Below are 18,115 nucleotides of genomic sequence, written 5' to 3'. Positions count from 1 at the left end.
TCCCCTTCATGCCAGTTCTTCTAATGCTAACATCTGGTTGTTGTTGTTGCTTAGTCACTAAGTTGTATCTGACTCTTTGCTACCCTATGAACTGTAGCCCACCAGGCTCCTCTGTCCATGGGATTTCCCAGGCAAGAGAACTTGAGTGAGTTGCCATTTCTTACTCCAGGGGATCTTCACTACCCAGGGATCGAACTCACGTCTCCTGCATTGGCAGGTGGCTTCTTTACCTCTGAGCCACCAGGGAAGCTATAGTGCATAGCCATAATATAGTGATCAAAAGCAGGAAAGTGATATTGGTGCCATTCAGTTAACTAAACAACAGGCCTGGTTTAAAGTTCGCCAGTATTCTGTTTTGTTTTGTTTTAAACAAATGTCCTCTTTCTCTTGTAAGATTGAATCCAGAAATCTCACCTTGTTTGTAATATTCATTTGTCCACACTATTCTTTAATTCATGACAGTTCCTTAGTCTTTCCTTGCCACTGATGATCTTAACACTTTTGAAGACTCCTGGTCAGTTGTATTGCAGCATCTTACTCAGCTTTTTCTCATGATCACCCTGAGCTTCCACATCACTGTCAAGTTGTCAGTTAGGCCACACATGAATACTGTGTCCCCCTCAGCGCTGTGCGGCTGAGGAGGCTCCAGGCCAACATGACCTGGTTCTGATGACGTCAGCCTTGACCACTTGGATAAGAGGGAGTCAGCTAATTTTCCTCATGTAAAATTACTGCTTTCTCTACAGTCTTAGCTTTAGACAAAGACGCATATATTTCTTTTACATTTACTAAATTTTGTATATTCACTATACTCTTTTATGCCTCAGTTTTTCTGCCTGAGAATTATAATACTGGAAGCTTACCCTCATCCCAGTGTAAAGTTAATAACACTGGCCTTTGGAGGTTCTCAGATAAAGGCCACTTTATAACTGGAAATGATCACTCTATTGCATTTTAAATAACAGCATAAATAGAATGGTTAAAAGTAGATTGGCAGCATGTGCTCACTTCACACTCAGAACTAGAGGGACATCTGTTATATATGTGACAGGCCAGGCCTGAAATCTGGTTCTCCGAGAACCAACTAGTGTTTGTTCAATTTGGCCTAAGTCAGCCTAATGAAACAAAGAGCACGTCGATCACATTCTATCTATTTTGGCCATAGAACTAACCCATGAATAACCACCCTTTGATCAGGGCAATAAAATACTTTTTTAAAACTGTCACATTAGAAATTTCTGCTGTTCTTGTAAGGGAAGAAACTGTACCTTGGCATGCCAACGATTCTGAATCCTTATGCAATAAATCAGTTTCATCAGTTTGTATCTGATGATGAAGAATGCCCACCAATGCAGAGAAAGGCAACTTTTGCACAGGGGTTTATCAGCTGTCTCCTCTATTTTCCTTTTGGAATGTCGCTACTGTTGGGCCTGGCACAATATGCTGAGGGGAAATTGGGCACTTAATGTCTAGCAGAAAGCAGTGGAAGGAATACCAAAGAAGTATCTGACTTACTTGCCTCCCCAAGCTTTACTTTCTTATTTGACAAATGAGAATAATCATATACTTCTGTCCTTAAGTTATTGTGAGGATTAGACAGTTCATGCAACACCTTTGGATAGTAACAGACATAGTAAGTACTCAAGAAAAAAGAACAACAGCAACAAAAAACCCTCGTTGTTTTCTTTGTCTACCTTTCTCTACCATCTTGCATACTGGTTGATAGTACTCTGCTTAGTCACTCAGTCGTGTCTGACTCTTTGTGACCCTATGAACTATAGCCTGCCCAGGCTCTCTCTGTCCATGGGGATTTTCCAGGCAAGAATACTGGAATGGGTTGCCATGCCCTTCTCCAGGAGATCTTCCCAACCCAGGGATAGAACCCAGGTCTCCCACATTGCAGGCTGATTCTTATACCATCTGAGCCATCAGGGAAGCCCAAGATGCAGATAGATCTGAGTGCAAAAAAAAAAAAAAAAAAAATTAAGGAGGTGAGCACTTGCTTAAATAGTTTTATATAATATGCAGTGCATTTCTGGAAAACTGTGCTATCCCAAAGAAGAATTCAAAAGAGTTTTTCAAATCATCTGGAAATCTCCTGTCATCTGCTTGCAGACCTGGTCTAAAAGACAATGATACTGAGGTATGTTTACAGGAATTTAGCTATTTCTTTAAGAAAATGATCCCCATGGGCAAATAAACTGGAATGTGGACTAGAAGGCAAGCTCCATGATGACAGGATCCACTTCACTGTGACAGCCAGTGCCTAGCACAGTACCTGACATATTGCATTTGTTCAACAAAGATTATTTAGATGAATGTTACTATATATTTCTATAAATTAATAGCACAGGATCTGGAATGTACAGTTTGTTTACCATTATATGAGATGGCAAGCAATGGATAGAAATCCTGTTTTACCATTTCACTGAAAGGTAGTTTCATGTCCCCATACTCCACGATAAGAGAGGAGACTTCTAAGTTTCCCCTAAGTGAGGCAAAGTCCATGCTAAGATTTTATGGTGCTAACCATTTTATGTGCATTCGTTCACATACTTCCGTATGGACTTCTAATATAGGCGACAGTGTCTCTGTCATATAGATGAAAAACTTGGACCATCCAAATGGCTTTAACAAAACGTTTTGTGCATTTGATACAGAAAACCAGTATTTGAACCTAGTCTGTTTCCAAAGGTCATATACAGTCTTGGGTCACACTGGCACACTTTGCTGGCTATCCACTGTTCCAAAACTCTAGAGCCCTTTACACAGCCAGTAGAATGAAACAAGCTCCATGAGGGCAGACTATACCTGTCTCATTCATTTCTGTATTATGTGGCATGTCAATTAGTAGAAATTTAGTTAATGACTTGGGAGTGAAGGACAGAGTGTAAATGATTTTAGCCTGTTTGTTTGTATAGCCTGTCATAATGTGTGCGTGTATGTTTGCCCTCTTATTTCTGCTTCTGATTAAGTAGATACAGACTCTCTTTTAGGCTCCCAGTTATCTGATTTGGCTGTCCAAGCAATTGGCAAGCTGTGCATAATGATGAGTATACTGGTAGCTTTACTTCCCCACTAAGTGCATCCAAGTAAAAGCACTGAAAGCTGTACGATTCTTGCCACTTAAAATCTGACACCTAATATATTAGGTATTAGAGTGTTTTGTGCTTACCTTTAGCTCTTCTTTGGTTTAGGTGATTAAAAAATGCCTGTTGCTGTCTGTATGTGCAACATGCTTCATTAACAGTGATTTATTTGGGAGTTTAAGCAGAATTGGCACTCTGCAGCACACCAGTGGGCAGAAGGAAAACAAACGTGAGATGGTTGCTAAAAACCCGTCTTTCCTGCTCTGTTGGTAGGAGCCTTAAGAAAGTTTGCAGTTTACTACCCAGTACCCAGAAAGCAAAACTAAAATTGTAGTCTCTGGGCAGTATCAGCTCCCCTAAGCCACCCAAGTTCCCCCATGCATTCTCCTCTGATGCTCAGGAGGGAATCTTATGGGTTGTTCCTCTTTGGCACAGTGAGCTTCCTGCATCCATGTCTCTCCTAAAGCCATATTCTTCCACTGCTTGTCCGTCTTCGTTTCCCAGAAAGTTTGCCTCCTCAAAGTTATGCTCAACTTTTTTAGTAGAATCCAGCTAAAGAGATTTTTCTCTTACATTCCTTTCAACAACCCTGGATCATCACTGTCACTTTGCCGAAGAGAAAGTGTTTCAGTCATTCAGTCATGCCTGACTCTTTGTGACCCTATGGACTGTGGCTCTCCAGGCTCCTCTGTCCATGGGATTTCCCAGGCAAGAATACTAGAGTGAGTAGTCATCCTCTTTTCCAGGGGATCTTTCCAAACCAAGGATCGAACCCCCGTCTCCTGCATTGGCAGGAGGATTCTTCACTACTGAGTCACCAGGGAAGCCCACCGAAGAGAAAAGTAAGGCTGCTACTGCTGCTAAGTCACTTCAGTCGTGTCCGACTCTGTGCGACCCCATAGATGGCAGCCCACCAGGCTCCCCCGTCCCTGGGATCCTCCAGGCAAGAACACTGGAGTGGGTTGCCATTTCCTTCTCCAATGCATGAAAGTGAAAAGTGAAAGTGAAGTCTCTCAGTCATGCCTGACTCTTAGCGACCCCATGGACTGCAGCCTACCAGGCTCCTCCATCCATGGGATTTTCCAGGCAAGAGTACTGGAGTGGGTTGCCATTGCCTTCTCCAAAACTGAGGTTAAATGACTTGCCCAAGGTCAACAGCTAAATGGTAGATTTGGGATTTAAAACCTGGTTTGTGTAATTCTAAAGCTGATATTTTCAACCAAAATAGGGAAAGCGAAGATATTTTTATATAATTTGCAAACCATGTTGATTTTGCCATGTCTATTTGAAATGCTGTCTGGAAAAGACTCTGGGACTGCCCTGGGCTAAGCTCTGAGAAAGTACCATGCTCTGTTAGCATTGTCTTGCCCAGGCCTGGGAAGTGAATCATGGAGGTGTCGAGTCCTTTTCTGTCTTCTGGTATGATCTACTTCTGTCATCGTTTTTTTGTACTGTACATTCCAAAGCAGAAATGAAGTAACTGAGAAGCAGACTAAATAAGAGGGAAGTGCAGTGTGTCTTTTATATTACAATTGCCTGTTTTTCTAATAAGCCTGTGTTATAACTTCAGTATTTAAGAGAATCTCAGTAGTGTGGACAAACATCTACACTATGAAGTTCAGTTTTCAGGGTTGCTTTCTACTATGATGGAAATATTCTATATCTTGTTGGTGGTAGGGCTGATATGACTGCATAATTAAAAAATTTTTTTTTTAATTTTTGTTTATTTATTTGTCTGCACTGGGTCTTGATTGTGGCATGAAGAGTCTTTCATTGCAGCATGTGGAGGCTTAGTTTCCCGACCAGGGACTAAACCTGGGCCCCTGCGTTAGGAGGATGGAGTCTTAACCGCTGACTACCAGGGAAGTTCCCATGACTGCATAAATTTTGGAAATCTCAATAACCTTTATACTAAGAAGAATACATACTAGTGTATGTGAAATATACTTCAGTAAACTTGTGGGAAAAATACTCAGAGTTTATGTCCTGTCTCCATTACATATCAGCTCTAACTAAAGACAATGTACTTACCCCTTAAATATAATATTGTGGTCGCCCTTAAAGGGTTGTTTTAAAGATTACATGAGTTAATACTTAGGAAGCAACTACTATATAATACGTGCTTTGTTATTTCCTTAGTTATTTCATATTACATTCTATCATGGCATTGCCTCCAGCGTTATTTAATAGCTTAATCACACATTCTTTTATATTGCTTATTAATTACATATATTGAGCTGGAAACTTTCACAAATAGATCTTTCATATATGGATAATTGCATAGTATACATAATATATATAATTGCATCTTTGAACACAAGGCTTTTCTATTTTCATCTAAATGATGCTAGGACACCACAAAGTATGTCTGTTCATTTTTCAGTTGAATTTTAAAAGTGTTCAGTATCTACATGTTCCTAAATAAATATTTATTCACACTGAGGGATTGCAATATGTATTTGAACATAATGCAAACATTAGACATGGTAAAATGTTTAGGGTGAATTTGTGATATATACTTAGAAAACTAAACAAATAAATAAAAAATTCTTAAGTCTTCAAAAATCTAACTATTACAAAAAGGAAAATATTACTATACTCTGGGCCTTAGTTGAAAAATTATTGACCAAATTAAATTATGTAACTAAATTTGGACAAAAGTGGAACCAGGTATTTGTGTGTATGTTTATGTATGTGCATCTCTCATTGGGAGTGATTATAAAAGGAAATAGAATTGTCATCATTTAGAAAAGAAACTAATATATATAATATCCCCAAATCGAGAAATAGTAGTATAAGCATTTACTTGTTTTCCTTGGGAAGAAGTTCTGTCAGGGAGAAGTAGTTAAGCTATGTTTATGAATTACTTTAATAAAGATAAAAAGTGAATACAACTTTGGAAAGTTGTACAGTAAGTGATTACCTGGTGGAGACTATGAATAGTAGATATGTATTTATGGCTGGGTATTACATTGCAGTAATGGAACCATACACAGAACTTAAAAGCAATGTATCAGTATCTCAAACAACTTTGATGTGTGAGAAGATGGTGTCATCTGAGAAACTGTGAGATGTCTAATTGGTTATGGCAAGGACATGCTGACCACTGTTCATCTGACAGATTAAATCCTTTGAATGCACACCCTGTCTCTGATATATGATGCATCAGGGCTTCAGTGATTCTTAGAAGCAACCTGATCTAGGTCTTTCTTTTATTGGTAAAGAAACTTGCCAAATAAGTAAATAACAGGACTGACCTAGGAACCAAGTTTGTTCTGAATCTCTATCCTGTGATATTTTGAAATGGCACTGTGATTATTGGAATTACTTTTTTTTTTTAAGATGGTCTCCTGAGTAGCAAAGTGAAAAGGTCTAACATCAATGTAGAGTAAGGTTTTATAAGGAGAAAGTGTGTTGGAAAAACAATAGTGCATATATACTCTAAGAAACTTTAATAAGAGATTTTTCAAAATTAGTGTGTAGAAATCTTTGGCTCTCAAGATGTATAAAAGATGTTCTTCAGTGACTGAATTGATAAGATGTTGACTCTCTGCTTTTATGCCAGAGTGAATATTAATGTAATCATTATAGTTCTGTTTAGAATTGCCACAAGTGGCAGACACCACATGGTCTAGAAAGCTTTTAAAAATAGAGGTAATTGTTTACCTTAGCTGACCCTTTGTAGTTCCTCAAAGTCCTCTGTAATATGATCTTATGATGGAAATAGAGTCCCAATCAGCTATTGAGTAGGTGAGCACCATCTATATAAGATGGTGCATCTCATGTGTGCCTACCTGTTGGTTAATTGATGCAGTTTTCCAAATGTATTATTCAAGCATTTTATATCTTCTCTACACTCTTCTCTTCATATTTTAAGATGCTTGGGACAAGCTATTCAAAGAGAAACCAAGCAAGACACATTTTCTCACCTTCCTGGCAGACTGCTTATTGCACTGTCCACTGAAGCAGGGATGATCTCAGAAATAGTTGTGGAAATATGTTTCTTGTAGAATATAGAGAAAAAATCTGGTGCAAGGAGACAAAGTATTAAGCTAATTTGATTGATATTAATTTTTATTGTCCAAGAAGAACCTGTAGACCAGATACCATAGGATACAAAGTATAGATTATCTGTACCACTAAGCTGGTATATAAACTAAGGTATATAATCAGTAATCTTTTCTACCCAGCTGAGTTGTCATGCCCTTGTGGACACAGACCTTGACCTTGACTCTGCATTCTGCATATAGCCATGTGAATGACGAGCACTCAAATATATGTTGACTGATTGAATATTAAGATTTGACTATACACCATCTTCCCTTGAAATGACTGACAGTTGGCTTTCCAAGGAAGCTGAATTTCTCTCTTGCTTTCAGTTCTGCTCACTGCTTTCTTGCCGTTATGATTGACTGCATCCCTTATTAGTTAATTTTAGAATTAGAAAATGCTCAGGTATACACTGGGAACTGTGGATGATTGTTTTTAACATTCTTGCCTTAAGAATGGCTGCATTCTAAATAGCAATTAGCCAGAAAATAATCATTCCTGTTGTTTTTATACTTAAAGGGAGAAAAACTTCACAGTTGTGTTCTTGACAAGAAGAATTCTGAATTGACACTAGTGAAATACGGTCTTCTAACAGTCTCAGCTCTAAAACCCATGCTCCACTTTATGTTATGAATATTACACAGACTGTGTACCTCTGATCAGTGGTGCTGGCTTCTGTTTCTGCAAGACAGCATGAAAAGCAGAGTTAGAAAAGAGGCAGCATCAGAACTTTATGTCATTATATGAAAGACACATCACTTTTCTTACATTTCTGTTGATGTGTTAGAAAAGAGGAGTATGAAGTAGGAAGACATGGATTTGAACACTGGCTATGTTGATTTAGAGATGTTTAACCTTGAACAAGTTCCGTAGACTCTCATAGTCTAATTTCCAATATTATAGTTTTATAGAGGATAGTGACATCTGACCCTCCGGTGTTGCTATGAAGGTTAAATGAAAAGGGAATATCAAAACACGTGGTAGACACATGAAAGATGTTAACTAAATTTATTCTTTCACTGACACTGTTTATTGATTGCCTGCTCTGTGCCATGTACTATCCCATGAGCCTCTTAAATACCAATGATTAAGACAAATTTCCTGCCTTTATGAAGTTTACCATCTGAGAGGAAATTTGAACTTAATCTAAATAATAATAATAATGGAGATTTACTTTTAAAACATAGATTGGTTAAAGTTTACAACATGTGTGTGCAAAAGACAGGGTTCATGGTTTGAGTCCCAAACTGTAGACAAGCAAGTATGTTTACAAAAATTAAGTGGCTTTCGCAAAATTGATGACTAGTGGCAAAACCTGGAAGAAAGAACTTAATTCCAATCTAGTGTTTTTACACATGAGATTCTGAAAAATATCATACTTAGTATTTAGAGATGCAGGTCCCCTGTTGACCAGAGGAGATAGGCAAAGGGCAGGACTAGATATTCTGTGCTTCTGGGTGTTGCACGTAAAGCAGATCACCATACAGGGAAACCAACTATATTCAGAGCTTCCCCCTGTTTAAAATCATCCCCATCGTCCTCCTAATCTTCAGATTCGACTCTTTTCTTTTTGGCCAGGGAGAGTGCGGGTGGAGCACTGCATAGGGTCTTGACTGTGGCACATGAGATCTGCATGCAGGCTGCTCCTTGTCTGCCCAGGCTTCTCCGTAATTGTGGCATGGGGGCTCCAGAGCTCATGGGCTCAGTAGTTGTGGTGCATGGGCTTGGTTGCCCCACTGCATGTGGGACCTTAGTTCCCCAACTAGGGATCAGACCTGCCTCGCCTGCATTGAAAGGCAGATTCTTAACCAGTGGACCACTAGGGAATTCTCCAAACTCTTTAATATATAGTCAAGGTCCTTCGGGGATCAGGCCCATGGCTTAGACAGTGGTGTACTATCTTTACCAAGGGTGATTGCTAAGTGTCAAGGTCCTGTCCTTGGTGCCTTCCATACTTTCTCTTAAACCACACAATAAGCCTGCATTATGGGTATTTCAGACATGAACTTAAGCAAACTCCAGGAGATAGTGGAGGACAGAGAGGCCTGGTGTGCTGCAATCCATGAGGGCCCAAAGAGTTGGACACCATTTAGCAACTGAACAGCAACATGGGTGTTATTGTCATTACAGATGAGCCACACTGCTAGAGAATGTAGATTCAAGTGTAGCATCAGATGTGTCTGTCCACTTTCCTCCTTCCATTATCCTGCTTTGTAGTAACTTGAACACCCTCTAAATTTTCATTTTCCTTGTCCATGTCACTTGACTTGGCATTTCCTTCCTCCCTCTTATTTATCCTTTAAGACTCAGTTCACACTGTTAGCCCCTTTGGAGAACATTTTTTTTTTTTTTTTTTTTTTTAGTATTTGTTATTTATTTGGCTGTGTCGGTTCTTAGTTGTGTCATGCAGGAGCTTTCGTTGCAGTGCAGGGACTCTAGCTGTGGCTCTGAAGCATGTGGGTTTAGTTGCCCCAGGGTATATAGGATCTTAGTTCCCCAGTCAGGAATCGAACCCATGTCCCCTGCACTGCAAGGCGAATTTTTAACACTGGTCCACCAGGGGAGTCCCTGGAGAACATTCTTGAAGCCCCTGCCCTACCCCACCCCTGGCTCAGTTAGATGATGTTCCTTTGCATCCTTAGCACCTTGTCCTTCATAGATCTATTATGTGAATCGCACTGAAATACAACGACTGGTTTAAAAGCCTTTCTTGCCAAGTTAACAGTGAGCTCCTTGAGGGCAGGGCTCTTACCTCTCTGCACATCCAATCCCTAGCCCTGCCTCTGTCCCCCAGTTAGCACATCTGCTTATTCACTGAGTTGAAATAGAACTATCTGGATACCGGCAGATTTTTAATTTAGTAGAGTGCTAAAACTAATCTTTATGTGATTAAACCCTATATGTAGAACCAGGACACGTAAGGAAGAACTGAATCATGATTTGTCTTAAACATTATATACTGAGTTCTTCAGCATGGCTGTTGGAATAAGAATTGTTTTGAAGAGTTGGAAGCTAGAGGAGTTTTGCTCTGTGGAGCTCTGTGTACAGATACACTGTGGAATTCTCAATTATTCATCTCCTTCTGGCTCTGCCAGCAAAAGCTCTCCAGTCCTGTTTCATTGTGTGGCCTCCTCCCCAGGATTTACGAGTCTAATTCTTGGTCAAGGTCCCACCGTTAGTGCTGAGTACACTACCTTTTGCTACAACCACCTTAGGATAAACCAGAGAGAGCTCTCAGCTGCAGGGAAGATCTATGACTGCCATAACTCTCGCCTCATCCCACAGCTTGCTTTCTGGTTCTGGCAGAAAACCGAAATTATAAAACTTTGTATCCTGTGCCACAGCCCCACATGAGATTCATGAATCTTCACCTCCCTTCAAAAAATCCAGTTCTCTAGTTAAGACTGCCCATCAGACAAATTACTGTCAACTGCCCCATTATTTCTGATTAGTGAAGGTGAGCCTTACCTACTGAGAGGTAAATAAATGCCAATCGGGTTCTTGAAATCCTTCATCCTTAAAAATCTACAGTTCTTAACAGAACGTGCACTGTAAACAGCATCCTGTCATGAATCAAATCTTTATGGTATAATTGGATACATTTTCTAAATTAATTTTAATTGCTTCAAGAAAATGCTTAACATTGTAGATCAATCCCCAGGTCTGAGATGACATTTCCCTCACAATATTAATTATTAATACCCTGATCATTTGCTAAAAACATTAATAGTTTTCATTGATCAGCACATCCTGTTTATCTAAAATGGCCTAATCACCATGCATGTCAGAAGAGTATTTCAACATATCCAATTAGAGACACGACCTGCTTTACAGCCACATCAGCAGATCAGAAGTTAAGAGTCCCTTTTGTCTTCACAACATATCTAGTCTGGTTTTATCAGAAACTGAGCTATTTAAGGGCACAAAGGACAGGAGAGTTCTCTAATGATGGTTCTTCACTTTCTATAAGCTTCCTGGTAAACATAAAGGCTTCTAAGTGATCACATGGTATCAATTAATGCTAAGAGCCCTTGATTAATGAGCTTGTGTTGGTCCATGTTCTCATGTAAACCTGTGTTCCCTTGGTGTTTTTCCTGATAAGTGGCAGTGAGATGAGAAGCCTCAGGTTATCATCAGCTTAAAAAAAAAAAATCTCAGGGCTATAATAGTAATCATATCTAGCATTTGTATGGTCCTGTGTGGTTTTTAACGAGGTTTCGTTTCCTTAACTAAGAAGAGTCTTTTGAAACAAGCTTCGGAGGGAGGCTGAGTGGGATATATACCGAGGACCCTGTGTCTTGTTATAACCCAAGCTGTAAAGAGAATGTGTCTTATGGTTCCTTAAATTTCTCGTTTATTCGGTTAAATGATGAATAGAAAGAAGGATTCTGCTCATCTTTCAAATCCCAGTGGAAGCTCATCTCCTTTATGAAGTCCAGAAATGTCCCTTCTCCTTCACAATGGCATGTTGTGTTGCAGTTTTATGAAACTGTAGGCAGCTTGTACCCCATTGGAGTAGGAGATCCCTAGAGCTAGAGCTGTGATCTCTTTTGGCAGGTCCCATGCCTCACTAGTGTCTGGCAAGCAAAAGGCACTCCACAGATGCCTAAATCCATGACTGGCTCACAGGATGGACGGGAGAAGGGATGAGTGAATAAAAGAACAAGCCAAGTGCAGTGTGAGTTCTGTTTTTTTGAGGTCATGTTGCAAAACTTTGGCCCCTAAAGGCAGCTCAGCTTTGTTTGATTCCCTCGACATTTTAAAAAATACTGTGAACTGATTTCCCACCTTTAAAACTTGGGAGAATTTCAAAATAAATACTAGTATTTTCAACTGTTCTTTGATAAGTTATAAATGCCCCTGGAACCCTGGGTCTGTACCCCTCATGTTAGCCATCAGCACGAGTTGAGGGGTACCTGCCCCTTCAAAGAGAACAAGCCTGTGCCCTTTTGAGGGCCCATGAGTGCCTCCTGATCTGCCCATCCACTTTCCTGCTATGTAGATTGTACACAGAACAAGTAGCCTCTCTTCACCATGGAGTTTTCCTGTTCTAAGATTCCTGGCTAACAGAAGAATCACTGTTCTCACTCATGCCCTGGATTTGTCCAAAAGAACCTAATAGATAGCTACTCATAGTTGGTAGGATTTTTGTCTGTAGGCACTGGAGCTGCACATTTCTGTTGCATTTTAGGGATGAAACATAGAGCATTGGGGGGAAAAATACTTGAAATCATGGGGCAGTTATTATTTTTCACACATTTAACTCCATTCTAAGACTTCAGAATTTCTCCTTAAGGTCCATCAGGTCCTATTTTGTTCAGTGACATTTCTTCTGTATTCACTATATTGGGTGTATTATTAATTGGAAAATAAAAAGAACAGCACCTGGAGATTAAGGTCCTGGAAAGGAATTTATAAAACGTAATTCAGTCCCCTGCCTTTGGGTTGGTTCTCATCTAATCAGAAGCTGTTCTTACCTTCACTCAGTAGCCACAGGGGTCTATCAGCTCCAGTCTCTACCCCAGTATCATTGGGAAGAAGGAAAAGAGGCTCATTTGCTTCATATTCAAAATTTAACGTGCTTTCTCTTTTTCAGCAGTACTTTTCCAAAAGTCACTTTTATTCATATTCAGTAAATTTGCAGAGACCACAAGGAGAAGTATTCCCAGATCTCATTGTCATGTCTCTTCTCCTCCACAGATTAAAGGTTGAACACAACTTTAAAGAAGCAGCTATTCTATTCACTTGTTATTGGACTTGAAACTCCTTTGACCTCGGAAACTGAAGATGAGGTTGCCATGGGAACTGCTGGTACTGCAATCCTTCATGTTGTGCCTTGCAGGTAGAGTGTCATTTGAAAACTTTTTGATTTAAAAATGCCACTGTATTTCACACTAATTCAAAAGTGGGCCTTCACTTTAGATGGCAATGATAAAATAGTAAGAGCACCCACTACTATGACATAGCATTTGCTGACACCACTGAATATAGTCTCCTGATGGTCTTTTAGCACTTCTTTTCATGGTGTTGTATCCAGAGCTAGACACTGATGTTTCGCCTGTCTGTCTGGTCCTTTTAGAGTTGTATGAGCTATTATTTGGTTTGAAAGTTGTTATTTTTGCTCATTCCAGAACTCAATTGTGCAGAGATATTGGGCAATAAACCTGATTAGTCTCGAGTATTGCCTACTTTGATGTCAGTGGATGGAACTTTATCTGGATGATGCTTTCAATGTCTTTGTTGATATCACACCATCCTTTGATACCTTTGTTTTCATTTGAATATACCTGTAGTTTAGCAGGAGCCATAAGCATGGACATGAGGCTTTTACCATACTTTCATGGTCAGCTGCTAGACAAGGGCTTTGAAAAGTTCAAACATGCTGTTTATTACCTTCTTGGCTTTCTGGAAGATAGGAGCCTACCAGCTGACATGCACAACTCTGAGTTGATGCGGCCTGCATCCAGTATGCACTGAGAGTTGTTTTCCAGGTTGGGATGGTGGGAATCTTTCCATGTCTTTTTGAAATAAAACTAGTTGATCTGTTTGTTATTCAGAGTGTCAAGTCCAAGACAGATACCTGGAATACATTTATGTTTTTATACCGTAAAACAAAAGTAACTTTTTTAGTCGTCACTTAACTTGATTCATGCATTCATTCAAATAATGTTACCTTACAGTAACATAATAACAATAATGTAAGTACCTTACAGAGAAACAGAACTGTGTTAACATCTGTGGATATGCTCCTATGAAAGAAAGACACAGAAGTCTATTAGCTGTGTTCTAGAGCCGTACTGACTTACAGCTAGGTACAGTAAATTACTGCGATTACTGTGTAATTAAAGGTAGTAATGGTAGTACTCCTGTATATGGATCCCTTATGCATGCCAGACACTGCACTAAGCACTCAGTGTACTTTATTTCATTATCTCATGATCACTAAGAAGTATTTACTCTTTTTTTATCACTGTTATTATTAATATTATTACTAAAGCATTAAGAATTTAAGAAACTCACCCAAGGTCCCCAAGCTAGGAGATGGTAGAGCTAATAAGGTTCAGACTCAGAGCTGACTAACTCCAGATTTCATAATTTTGACCAACATGTTATACAGTCTTGTAGCTTTCTCACTGATTTCTTCAGTGTATGATTGTAAATTACTCTTTAAATTTTGGCTTTCATTCTTGCTGCCGCTGCTAAGTCACATCAGTCGTGTCCAACTCTGTGTGACCCCATAGACGGCAGCCCACCAGGCTCCCCCATCCCTGGGATTCTCCAGGCAAGAACACTGGAGTGGGTTGCCATTTCCTTCCCCAATGCATGAAAGTGAAAAGTGAAAGTGAAGTCTCTCAATCGGTCCGACTCTGTGTGACCCCATAGACAGTAGCCCACCAGGCTCCACCGTCCCTGGGATTCTCCTGGCAAGAACACTGGAGTGGGTTGCCATTTCCTTCTCCAGTGCATGAAAATGAAAAGTGAAAGTGAAGGCGCTCAGTCATGTCTGACTCTTCGCGACCCCATGGACTGCAGCCTACCAGGCTCCTCCATCCGTGGGAATCTCCAGGCAAGAGTACTGGAGTGGGTTGCCAGTGCCTTCTCCGGCTGTGGCGTATAATTTTAGGCTTATCATTCTTCCTAGGTTTTTCTAAATGTGAACCGCCATCCGCTTAGAAACTTTAGAAAACCCTAGCTTCAAAGCCTGCACTTCTTGCCTTAGTTGGGTTTACAGCATCCTCACCATTCCCTGCTTATGGTCCTGTTGGCATCTAGCTGTCTCTTTTAGAAATATTACTCCTTACCCTCATCTGGTCAGGAGCTAAATGTCCACCACCCAGCAGATGCCTCAGGTTCTGTGCCTCACTTCCTTTCTCCAGTCTTTTCATGGGCCTTGACTCTCCTGAAAGTCCTCAACTGGGACAGTCTGTCTCTAACTTCTCCCGACTCCAAGCTAAACATCTACTTTAAAGTACAAGATCATGAATCAATGTCTCAGTGTTTGATCATAGCAAATTAACCCGCTGTGCACAGTAGATAACGAGAAATCAAAGGGTTAAAAATCAGTGAAGCCATTAATCTCCTCAGTGGTGTTTTAGAAAAACTCGAAATTCTCACCCAAGATGTGTACCTGTATCTTTTTTATGCACTTAACCTTTTGCAGGAAATCATTATATTGATTTTTTGAGGTGAGTCTTTTGTGAACTGGTTTACATGGCATTAATATTCCCTTACCATATGCCTTGTTCAGTGTAGGTAAAGTCAAGCGTTAATTAATGTTTTTGTTTTCTTGCTGTTTGTCTTGATTTCATGAATTTACATAGTACTCGACACTGAATTCTGAACAGATTTCTTTAACTGCTCTTTCTTTTCCTTTTCTATACTTTCTTAGTTGTGTATTTCTTGATTAGTTTTTGGCAAGGAAAACAGTTTGTCAATTATGTTTATTATAATTAGTGAATCTCAAATATGCTTTTTTTGTGTCATCTTTTTTCCTAAACAAGGTAGAAGATCCAAATAATACACAGGTTTCTCCTACACGAGATGTACCTTAAAAGATCTGCTAATTATTTAAGGAATTGGTTAGTAATTTATGGTATAAGAACAGTGTTCTCTCTTGCAAAGCTAGACTCAGTCTCTCACAACAACTTAAAACTGTGACTATTTAAAATGTGACTATTGATGCTTAGTTGTCTGAAAATTCAGTCTCTACAAAATTGAGTTTTGTTTTTCTCCCTCTTAATTTAAACAGGGAGCTCATAACCCTACTACTTAGAACAAGGAAGCTAGTAAATGAATGAAGCATTCTTAAGGTCACACTGACTCCTTCTGACAACAGGCAGTATAGGTGACTATGGGAAACGACAAAACATGTCCTATTAACGTGCCAACTGGTGCCCCACTCTGCTCCTATATGCCAGGTCTCCCAGTTTTTCATTTTTATGAATAAATCTCCCAATTATTGTTGCCAGTCAACTCAAATTCATTTGACCTTCCTGGTGGTTCAGTGGTTAAGACGTCGTCTTCCAATGAAGGGGGATGCAGGTTCCATCCCTGGTTGGGAAGCTAAGATCCCACATGCCTTGCGGCCAAATACCAAGAAACATAAAACAGAAGCAAGACTGTAATAAATTCCATAAAGACTTTTAAGAAATTATCTACATTAAAAAAAAAGAAATCTTTAAATAAATAAATAAAGGGCTGTATGAAGCAAATCAAAATGGCCTTCCAGCAAGATGCTGTTCCTAGTTCACCAGGTTGCAAAGTCTGTTTTGAGCACCTAGTTTCTATTTGTTATGAGACACAGTACCAAATAAGTAGACATTAAGGTCTCTGTACTAATTCTCCCTTTACCTAATAATGCTCTTTCTTTGAATGTCCCTATCTGTTGCCCTCTGACCTTCTTTGAATCTGCTCAAATGCCACCTAATCAATAAGACTTGACCACAGCCAAAAAATAAAATTAAATTAAAATAGCAGTAATTCCTTTCACCAATATTTTATACCCCTCTTCTTTAGTTTTCTTCAGAGGTCTTATCAGTATGTGGATAGCTATGTGTTTTATTTGTCTTTATGCTGAATACCTTTCCCTACCAGATTGAAGCTTTGTTAAGGCAGGCATTTTGCATCTTTTTAGGTCACAGCTGTAGGCCCAGCATCTCCAAACTGCATGGTACATAGTACCAGTCACTGAATAAATAAGCATATGTCAAATGAACAAATGCTGCGTACTGACCAGACATGATCAAGAGAAAGCCAATCTCCAGTTCCCAGCTGTGCACTGAATCCAAGGCGTGCCATCTCCTTCATGTTAAGGCAGTGAACCAGCCACCTCTAAGGCTGATTCATATAAATGTGTGTTTAAAATTTGACTTAACATATGCAGTGTTAAAATTTGTTGGTGTGCCTTGAACTCTATCTCTTGGTGTAGCACCCCCTTGTCAATTTCTGCTTTTAACCATAGCTAGGTGGACTATTCCCACTCTGTATTTTTTCTGCATTGAGTCTTCCTCTAAAGTCACAAGCAAGAGGAGCTTCGAGAAAGTAACTCCCTTCTTCAGTGTGGTCCACAAACCATGGGGCATGAGAATCAGTAGATAAAAGCCTCAGGGCCTGACATTCAGAAAGAGAAGCCTAGGCATGTTCCTCACAGTTCCTTTGAGGTCCCCAGCAAGACTGACGCCCTGTTGCCCGTAATATACTCCCTGTCTTCTCCTTCTCACTGGACTTCCTGGAATCATCTTCCAAATAAACTGTTTTCAGGTCCTTCTTTCAGGCTCTGCTTCTGGGGGAATCCAGACCAAAAACATGCACACACCAATTAGCAGCAGAGGAGAAGCCCATTATTGGTCACATCAGTAATTAGGACAAAACCAGACAGAAAACATGATTTTGGCAGAGGTTATTGAAGTGTTGACTGTGATGTGGGTCTGTTTGCACGCATCACCAACTCAATGCGCATAAATTTGAGCAAACTCTGGGAGATAGTGGAGGACAGGGGAGCCTAGTGTGCTGCGGTCCATGGGGTCGCCAAGAGTTGGACTCGACTTAGGGACTGAACGACAACAATAGCCTGCACGCATGCCTCTACATAGATATGCCTGGAAGTATTATCCAGGTCCTGCAAATAGACAGCGTTAATTTTTCACTTGTTTTACTATTTGCTAGTTTTATTATTAGCCAACTAATGGACAAGTCATTTTTGCCTCTCTGTGATTCAGTTTACACCTCTGTATAATGAGGATATTGAACAGATGCTCCCCTAGAGTCCTTTCTAACTCTAAGAATATTGTCTGCTGCCTGCTAAGTTGCTTCAGTCATGTCTGACTCTTTGTGATGCCATGGACTATGGCCTACCAGGCTCCTCTGTCCATGGGATTCTCCAGGCAAGAATACTGGAGTGGGGTGCCATGCCCTCCTCCAGGGGATCTTCCTGATCCAGGGATCAACCCTGCATCTCTTCTGTCTCCTGCACTGGC

General features: G+C 40.0%; 1 protein-coding gene across 3 annotated transcripts in view; it reads left to right on the top strand.

Annotated features, from left to right (window-relative positions):
• Positions 1–18,115, top strand: part of CNTN4 (contactin 4) — a 616,632-nt gene that overhangs the window by 50,780 nt on the left and 547,737 nt on the right. For all 3 annotated transcript variants that reach the window (XM_018038420.1, XM_018038421.1, XM_018038419.1), the window contains exon 2: positions 12,840–12,981. In XM_018038420.1, the coding sequence (XP_017893909.1) occupies positions 12,927–12,981 (55 nt within the window). In that variant the 5' untranslated portion in view covers positions 12,840–12,926. The remainder of the gene's footprint in view (positions 1–12,839; positions 12,982–18,115) is intronic.

This window comes from Capra hircus, chromosome 22 (genome assembly GCF_001704415.2).
Source record: "Capra hircus breed San Clemente chromosome 22, ASM170441v1, whole genome shotgun sequence".
Lineage (NCBI taxonomy): Eukaryota > Metazoa > Chordata > Mammalia > Artiodactyla > Bovidae > Capra > Capra hircus.
Note: the sequence above shows the minus strand (reverse complement) of the source record. Positions and strands in the feature narration are given on the sequence as shown.